Source organism: Lolium perenne, chromosome 2, assembly GCF_019359855.2.
Source record: "Lolium perenne isolate Kyuss_39 chromosome 2, Kyuss_2.0, whole genome shotgun sequence".
In the NCBI taxonomy this organism is placed as follows: Eukaryota; Viridiplantae; Streptophyta; class Magnoliopsida; order Poales; family Poaceae; genus Lolium; species Lolium perenne.
The window spans coordinates 186,903,378-186,912,789 of record NC_067245.2 but is presented as its reverse complement, the minus strand read 5'-3'; the positions used below and the strand labels follow the sequence as shown (position 1 = coordinate 186,912,789).

Here is a 9,412-nt window from a genome sequence, read left to right as displayed (position 1 = left end):
ACAGGAAATGCCTAAGCAAATGTCATGGAAATCGTTGGACGAGCGACACGTTTGGGAGAAACCCTTTCGGGGATTCCATTTGCGACTTTGATCAGCGGTATGGATTGCACAATCTGTTTGTGTAGTTTTTTAGCGAATAACCACAAAACGGAGGTTATTTTTGCGGGTTAAATCATTTTGATGGATCCGCTAGAGATGATCTAAGTTCAGCACAATATAATTTATAAATAATGCTACACTCGGTAAAGTATTCTAATTTAATAAGGATTTCACGGGTGAATATTTACTCTTTCAATTTGTTAGATTAAAATCTTACCAAATAAGACAATTTTTGGTTTCCTCTTCCATCCCACCCAATAAAGTACTATTAGGATTCTTTTCAATATAATCGTATCGAATCATAGGTTCCGTCTTTCCCACTGCTTCTCCATGAATGGTTAGGTCTAAATTCCGCAATGGTCTTGTTCAAAAAAAATCCACAATGGAGCTTTAAAAAAATTGGAGAGAAAATTTGTTACGGGATTATGTGCCAACCAAAGATTTGTTCGTGGGAACTTTGTTTGGGCCCAAACTGGCTTACACTAGAGATACCACTCAAATCTACACACAATGCGAATTAAAAGGAATCGATTAATGAACAACAAGACAAAGAAGAAGAATTATGAAGAGGAAGTTATACAATATACGGGTCGGATTCTATGTACGACCTAATAGTAGTGTACAACACTAGTTGCATGACCGATCGATCATCAGTTCGATCGTTGCATACATGCAAGCGGCGCCATCAAGCGATCGATCGAGATCCTAAGCATGATCATCCGCCATTGAGGTGAGATGCGTCAGTCAGAGATTATATATGAGGTCGCTAGATCTCGTAGGACATTCCGACCTTGAGCAGGTGGCTCCTTGGGATGGAGAGCACCTTATCCCCCTGCCTGCAGTTCTTCCTGAGGAATGCGTAAACGTAGTTGACGATGACCTTCTTGAGCAGCGACGAGTGCGGCCGCGCCACCACCTCGTTCTCCCCCATGATGTACACCACCCCCTTCTCCATCTCCCTCTCGATATACCTCTGCTCCTCCTCGATCTTGGCCATCTCCTCCAGGCTCATCTTCGCCGCCTGGAACAGCTGCTGGCTGCTCGCGGCGTACCGCCCCGACGGATAGTACGCCAGCTCCGAGAAGGACTCCGCCGGCGTCATCATCTCCTCTGCGTAGATGGACCGGCCACGCCCATCCTGCCTCTCCGTGTAGGACCCCGACGGGTTCATGCCCAGCTGCATCATGCGCCCCGTCGCCGACGACGACCTCGCCCTTCCCAGCGCAAGGCTCTCCTTGTAGGACGCCGAGTACATCTGCATCATGGTGGTGGCAGCGCGGGTGGACGACCTGGCCATGCTGTCGCAGCGCGAGCTCGGGTAGCTCACCTTGCCGGCCTTGGCGTCCACATCCACGCCGTACAGGTTCACGTCGCGGATGTAGTACTGGAGCCGCTCCACCAGGTTGGCCACGAAGTCCTTGGCCTCCTCCAGCGGGTCGCGGTACCCGTACCTCGCCACGCACCGGTACAGCTTGTGCTCCTTGGGCTCCACCTGCCGGAACAGGAACCGCTCCGACATGTCGACGTGCGGGACGGGGAGGTGCTTGACGGAGACGAAGAGCAGCACGGCGTGGATGGACGGGATCTTCTCGATCAGGTGCGGGAACACGGGCGGGATCCCCTGCACCAGGTCCGTGTAGAAGAGCCCCACGCCGGGCACCTTGCGCAGCTCGCGCCCGTCCAGCAGCTCCCGCACCTTGTCGGGCGACACCGTGCGCTCCAGCTCGTACTTGTACCGCTTCACGTGCACGTAGTGCCACACCACCATGACCGCCACCAGCACCGCCGACATGGCCACGGGGATGTACCCTCCGTGCAGGAACTTGTAGAGCACCGAGGAGAGGTACACGGACTCGGACGCCATGAACACCGTGAAGAAGAGCGCCACCCACCACGCGTTCACCTTCCACACCAGCAGCATTACCACGGTGAGGAGCAGCGTGGTGATCAGCATCACGAGGACCACGCAGATGCCGTGCGCCTCGCCGATCACCACGGTGGTCTTGAACGCCACGGTCACCACGCATGCGGCGAAACCCAGCAGGAAGTTCACCTCCGGGATGTAGAGCTGTCCCTGGTACTGCTTGGAGGTGTGCAGGATCTTGACCCGCGGGAAGCAGCCCAGCGCCTGCGAGTGCGAGATGGTGGCGAAGGCGCACGAGATCATGGCCTGGCTGCCGATGATCGACGCGGCAATGGCGAGCACGAAAGTCGGCCAGAAGAGGGAAGCGGGGGTGGACCTGTAGAAGGTGTTGGCCACCTCCTCCGGGTACTTGCGGAGGAACGCGGCCTGGCCGGCGTAGGCGAGGAGCACGGAGGGGACGAGGCCGAAGCCGAAGCTGAGCTGGATGGAGCGGATGCTGAAGTAGCCGAGGTCGGCGAAGAGCGCCTCGGTGCCGGTGAAGCAGAGGAGGATGCCGCCCAGGGACACCCACGCGTCCATCTTGTTCCGCCGGAAGTAGTCGGCGATGTACTTTGGGTTGAACGCCCTCAGCACGCCGATGTCGTGCTTCACCAGGTTGTACACGCCGACGCCGCCGATGAGGAGCAGCCACAGGATGACCACCGGCGCAAAGAAGTAGCCCACCTTGTCCGTGCCGAAGCGCTGCACCGCGAACAGCGCCACCAGGATGGCCACCGTGATCCACACGATCTGGTCTGCATATGCAACATCCTTCGATCAATTGACTGCATTGTTTTCGTGTTAATTTAACAATAGTGTTATTCTTTGATTTCTTTCTAATCGATCCCGTCGTTGGGTCGCTTGGAAAAAAATACTCCAATGTTATTCTTTCTGATTGATTATTGCAATTTGCAACCCAAAAAAAAATCTCTATCTGCGTGTGCATGCACACATGAATTAAGCTTGAATGTCGCGTCGCTCATCTTGATGCATGAATGCATACATGAGCCTATGTGCTCATATTGTGGAAAAACACATTGTAAATGTCAATTTTTTTTTTCAAAAAGAACCTCCTGTGTACATCTACATATTGTATGCCCGTGGCGTGCACATGTAGCTTTTTAACGAGACATTTTTTAATATTTTTTTCCTATATATTACTTTTTATAACATATTTCAGGACATGTAAAAGACACGTACTTATGAAAAATCATTTTTCTGAAACTGTTTTAAACATTTTAAAATGTGTTTTCGTAATGAAATCATTTACTCCCCATGAGCCAAAATGACACCTCCCTTGAGTAGGTGCCTTTTGTGTGTACGCAGGTGCGGATTTACCATGCATGCTATGATAGGGTGAGTCTACCCTCTGTATTTAGCAAAGAACTGCTCCCTCCGTCCATAAAATAATATCGGTGATTTGTATAAATTTGGATGTATCTATACAATAAATAGTGTCTAGATACATTTAAATTTCGACAAACTTGTAACATCTTGTTATGGAGAGAGGTAGTATTAAATATGTATGTCTCAACTATGATTGGTGATGAAAGGTCAAAGTTGCATTAGTGAGGGAAGCAAAAATGGAGCTAAATTGAATACCTTAACAACTTAAACCTTATGTCGTGGGTGCAATGCTAATTGTGCATCTAAGTTTCAAAAATCCATTCTAGATTGGGTTGTATTGTCTTTTGAAGTAATGTTCCCAGTCTTTTGAGCCTTCATTCATCTTGGATTCACCACTGCTGGTAGATGCATGTAGATGGTGCATTTTACTTTGATCACGATGTTTCTAGACTGCATCTAAGATTCAAAAATCCATTCTAGACTGGGTTGTATTGTCTTTTGAAACAATGTTCTCTGTCTTTTGAGACTACGCTACATTCATCTTGGATTCACCACTGCTGGTACACGCATGTAGAGGAAACATTTTACTTTGATCACGACGTTACTAGACTGGGTCGAGGAAAAATCCTTCTCTGTACAAGCTGTCATACAAGGATTTATTTTTTGGAATGAGGTACGTTCGTGGATGGAACGTTTTACTTTCATTAAGATGTTACTATATCTCAATTTTTGGTGACACAAAATGACTTGTCACCAGATATCTTTTGTCTTTTTTTATCTACGACACTACATATTTTTTTATTCACAAAATGTTCAAGGAAATGTATAAAACACATTCATATACATTCTAAATAAAAAATAATAATTTTATTTTTTTGAATATTTTAATTCTATCTTTGTAATGAAAGCATTTACTCCTCATGAGTCAAAATGCCGCCTCCTTAAGTAGATGTCTTTTTGTGTGTACGCTGGTAATCATAGGGCCAAATTTATTAGACAGGCTTCGATAGGTTCGAGCCTACCCCATGTTTTTAGTCAGGAACTGTCAAATATGTATGTCTCTACTATGATTGATGATTAAAGGTCAAAGTTTTATTAGTGAGGGAAACAAAGAACGGTTAAAATGGAGCTAAATTGTATTCCTTAAAAATCTAAACCTCTTGACGTAGGTGCATGGCTAATTGTGCATCTAATTTAAGTTCCAAAATTCCATTCTAGATTGAGTTGTATTTTCTTTTGAAACTATGTTCTCAGTCTTTTGAGCATACCCTACATTTTCATCTTGGATTCGCCACTGGTAGATGCATGTAGATTAAACATTTTACTTTGATCACAATGTTACTAGACTACGCCGCTGAGGAAAATACTTCTCTATACAAGTTCTCTTACGAGGTTTTTGGATGAGGTACACGTAAGGAGTATATGATGATTTAGTTACAAGCTACATCCAGTGTGACATGTATTAACTGCGTATTGATTGATGTCGCAATAATTCAGAGTGCATGTCACAGAGGCTTCACATTGACGATGCTGTTAATAGGTGATAGAGATGCAGTTCACTGTTGCTTTTGATTGCTTTGACTGTGACATCCTATCTACTCATGAGAACAACAGAGCGGCAGCCGGAGAGATGGTCAGACATATCGATTATTTCGGGTACCCGTACATATCTCCAGTTGGATGAAGCAAGCACACGATTAAAATGTTGAGATTGGCTGATGTTTGAGACAAGGTAACATGCAAAATGATCGATCATTTCTTGGAGAAGAGAAGACGATGTCGACGGCTAACGATTCCACTTGCATACAGTACGTACATGTGTGGTGCACTCGATGAACATGATGTTCAGGTGTGTATGCCGGCCCATCGTCTCAAGTCTGAACACACAATTAATAGACGGAGCACAGTACGTAGGCATGAACAGTAGATGTTCGCTATCCGTCCTGTATATTGGATGTGTGTAACGTGTTACGTTGGAGTTAAGGAGTTCATACGCAAACAGAGATTAGTGGATCGATTTATCGACCTCTATGGATGGATGGATGAACGTGTGGATAGTAGCGATCCTGCGTAAGCACCACATCACGTACACAAACACCGACCCATAACTGCTGGATGGCGACGGCCCCGTTCACAAAGTCCTCCCTTGGCTTAATTATACCTGGACTACAAGAGACCTACCTACACCCTGACCGGTCGGATAAGGGAAAAGATAGACTTACGGACTGCTGCTTACAGAATTTTTTTACGGACGGACGTGGTACCAGCCGGTTGGTTGAATTGTTGGTTCCTTCCGTGATTTCAGGGGCTGTAAACGTCCGGCCTTATTCCATGTGAGTCCGTAAGCCAGATTTTGTAGAAATTAGTCCGTAGATGTAGTGTTACTCGTCGGATAAAGAAACGATGGGGGTCGATCGATCGATGCTGTCTTCTCCCGTCAATTAATCTGGCCTTAATTACATATGTTGCTTTTGATTGCCGCTGCGTTGCATCTAAATCACGCCAAGCTACACTAATCTAGCTAGGTCGTCATACTGTCAGTTGTGATGTGTTCACACATTTAAACAGCACGTACTGTAAGTACGGTATGTGTAGCACAAGGTAGACTGAAATTAAGATGACAGTATGTGGTACCTGTGGTGAGGTGCGGCGCCTTCTCCTTGAGCCCTCCGACGGCGGACAGCACGGAGATGGCCGGGGTGAGGCAGGCGTCGCTGATCACCATGGCCGTGGCGAGGATGGTGAGCAGGAACAGCGAGATCCGCACCGGCCTGCTCGTCTCCAGGAGCTCCTTGACGCGCTGCGCGCGCTGCGCCGCCGGCGAGCCCAGCTGCAGCGTGGCCAGGCCGCGCCGCCGGCTGAAGGACTTGGGGTCGTCCTGCTCCATCTGCTCCAGGATGTGCAGCTCGTCCTCCGCCTGCTGGTTCGGCACAAGGCTCACCTTGGCGTGCCGCGAGATGAGCGAGTAGAGGGCGAACGTGCCGCCTGAATGACATGACGATTCCCATGAATGACATGACCATGTAATACTATATGAAGCTAAATCAATTCCTAGGTTACCAAATTACAAAAACAAAGCTAGCTAGCTAGACATCCAGTGGGAAAATAAGTCCACACACACCCTTGGTGGAAATTCTACTTCCATTGACTTGCTCACTAGCGACCACTGACCAGAATGTACGAGCTAGAGCTACACTGAAATTTAAGATGCTGTGTGACATAGGAGCTAGCTACATGGAAATTGCACAGGGGTACGACATCAATTGTACGAATCCCTGGAAAATTTTGTCCTAGTCTCTACAAGTACTATATAGGACCTAGATTATACAATGAAAATAAGAGAATGGTTTTTGCCGGTTGGTACTACATGCATGCAAATATTGTGTTACTGTTGCATGCATGCAGGTGTACGTGGCACTAGCTAGGTAACACGTCGGGCAATCAAATTAACTTCCGGGTGCAGGGTAGCTAGCTAGCCAGAAATTAGTTAAGATGATCGACCGATCAACCGCAGATGATGCATGCATGCAAGCGAACAAGAAGCTAGCAGAAACGATCGATCGATGATGAAATGATTTGAGTTATTACCGTCTCCGTCGTCGTTTGCCCGGAGCGCGATGTAGACGTACTTGACCATGGTGAAGAGGATGAAGCTGTAGATGATGAGGGAGAGGACGCCCAGGAGGTCGTCGGTGTGCCGCACGCCGGCGGTGAAGGTGCTGGAGTAGACGTACAGCGGCGAGGTCCCGATGTCGCCGTAGAGCACGCCGACGCACTGGAACGCCAGGCGCAGCGTCTTGCCCCACCGCTCCTGCCCGTGGTGGCTGCCGCCGCCGGCCCTTGAGGCGTCCCGGTACAGCGAGTCCTGCCGCTGCACCGCCGCCGGCATGTCCAGCGCGCACTCCACCTCCAACACCTCATCGTCGCCACCGCACGGCTGGTCCGCCTGCTGCTGCTGCTGCTCCGCCATGGATCCGAACTAGCTAAGCTAGATAACTAAGCTTAACTGTCGAGATGGATCGGAGGAGTAAACAGGTAATTTGCTTGTAGAATGGCATGCCAATATGAATTGGATGAATTGGGCCCTCAAACAATTAGCCACCTAGGTTCTTCTCTAGTTTCTCCTTTCGGCATGCAACCCTCTCTTTTGTAGCGAGCTAGCTACCTAGTTCGATCTCTCTTAGCAGTATGTGAACGGCAAGGGTAGCAATTAAACTGTGTTGGTACGCACATACGTGGTGCTGTGCCGTGCTCCGACCTGACCGGATCTGTTTTCAGATGGATGTCGATAGATGAGCAGATTCCGTCCTCGCAATACTTTTCTCTCCCGTCACACTTCGCGACTCGCTGCGTCAGCATCCGTCCGAAACCGTGTATTTTAACTCCCTAGCTAGAGCTAAGCCACAGAAATCGAGATCTGAAATCTTTACATCACTCTGCAGTCCATCTCAGAATAGATCGACCGATTAATTCAGCCCCGCGTAGACCTAGCTTGGATTTGGATACACGAGCTCACCTCCATCACACGTATGTATCCCCACTTAGCTAGCTACTACCAATTAAGTCGATCAAGCGCTCTCGATCGAGTGAGAAAAAAGCTGCTTCTTGCTTATCTTCCACTCATTGACCTCAATACAAGACCATCGATCTTTTCTCCATCTGCATATGTCGATCAGTTGATTTGTTTCTCTCTTTTGTCTGGCCTTTACATGTATATACATGTGTTTCCTACATATCCCGAATTAACCCAGCAAGCTCTTTGTCAGTTACCCGCACAGAAAGCACCATATATATGCATGCATATGCATGCCTAGCTTTGTCGCCTCGTCTACCACAAAAATGATCTCTACCAATAATTCCCTTGATATAGTATTGACCCTGAGATGTTCTCTTATCAGAACAACTGAATACTTGCATAATATGTAGCATCCTACCTAGCTTTCTGACAGACTCCAAGCGCGCAGCTGAAGATTAGGTTAGGTTTTCAATTCAAATTCAACTGAAGATAGCTAATTAGCTTTTCTTGTTAAGGACAGGCTACCGAGTTAGTTAAGAGCGGAAACCCTGGCCAATGGTCCACTAGAGGCACCAAACGCATTAAGCAACCAAAACAGTGCCCATCCACAACAAAAGTTGACCGAGACCTCGATGTATTTCCTCCAAGAACAACTTCTTTAAGGAAACATAAGAGATTATGAGTACCTCTGATTGACCTTTTAGTGTGTGTGTGGGGGGGGGGGGGGGGGGGGACTTGTCACCTATCCGAGTAGGGAGTTCCACTGATGGTATGTGTTATATTGTGATCCAAATTCATACTAAAGGGAGGCTAACTTCTGACGCGCGGAGCGAGGGACTTGTGGGGGGGGGGGACTTGTCACCTATCCGAGTAGGGAGATCCACTGATGGTATGTGTTATATTGTGATCCAAATTCATACTAAAGGGAGGCTAACTTCTGACGAGCGGAGCGAGGGACGCCTGCGAAAGGGGGGAACGGATTGATGCCACCGCTTATATATACCTCTTGTAAGCCGCCGGCTAGGGTTCATCAGATTATAAGATAACCCACGACGTTTGTAAACACGGCCCGATATAGTGAAATTTTGCTGGCTGACGTCCGTGGTTTTTTCCCTCTATGTTGGAAGGATTTTTCACATTAAAATCTTGTATCTCCGCTGCGATTTCGTTATTTGCTTGTCGCGTTTATAACAGTATGACCGAATCATGGCAGTGACTTGAAGCCCTTGCTAGTGCCCGTTATCAGCTATTGGCCTGCTAGTGTTGATTGTTTGAATTTTGTAAATGAATGCCCATAATTACATTTACAAAGTAGATCGACATGGCATACATATAAGCACAAACATAACATGCTAAAAACAATCGACATTGCGTACGGTACATTACTTAAGACAGACCAATGCATCAAGATAAATGGTACATTCATTGCATATATTGCATTATTACATTATCTTTGTAGATTTTCAAAATTATATTCCTCTTATAGTTTAATGCAATGATTACAACCCTAGCGGCGTGTATGTTTAATTGTGGAACTTTGTAGCAAT

At 47.3% G+C, this 9,412-nt stretch overlaps 1 protein-coding gene across 1 annotated transcript; it reads right to left on the bottom strand.

The window, feature by feature from the left end:
- Positions 1-634: 634 nt before the first annotated feature.
- On the bottom strand, positions 635-7,528 carry LOC127334138 (potassium transporter 22). Its single transcript, XM_051360559.1, has 3 exons — positions 6,938-7,528; positions 5,984-6,334; positions 635-2,757 (listed from the first exon to the last, which is right to left on the bottom strand). Exons 1-3 carry the CDS (start codon positions 7,317-7,319, stop codon positions 866-868), a joined length of 2,625 nt encoding a protein of 874 aa, XP_051216519.1. The 5' UTR covers positions 7,320-7,528; the 3' UTR covers positions 635-865.
- Positions 7,529-9,412: the final 1,884 nt, after the last annotated feature.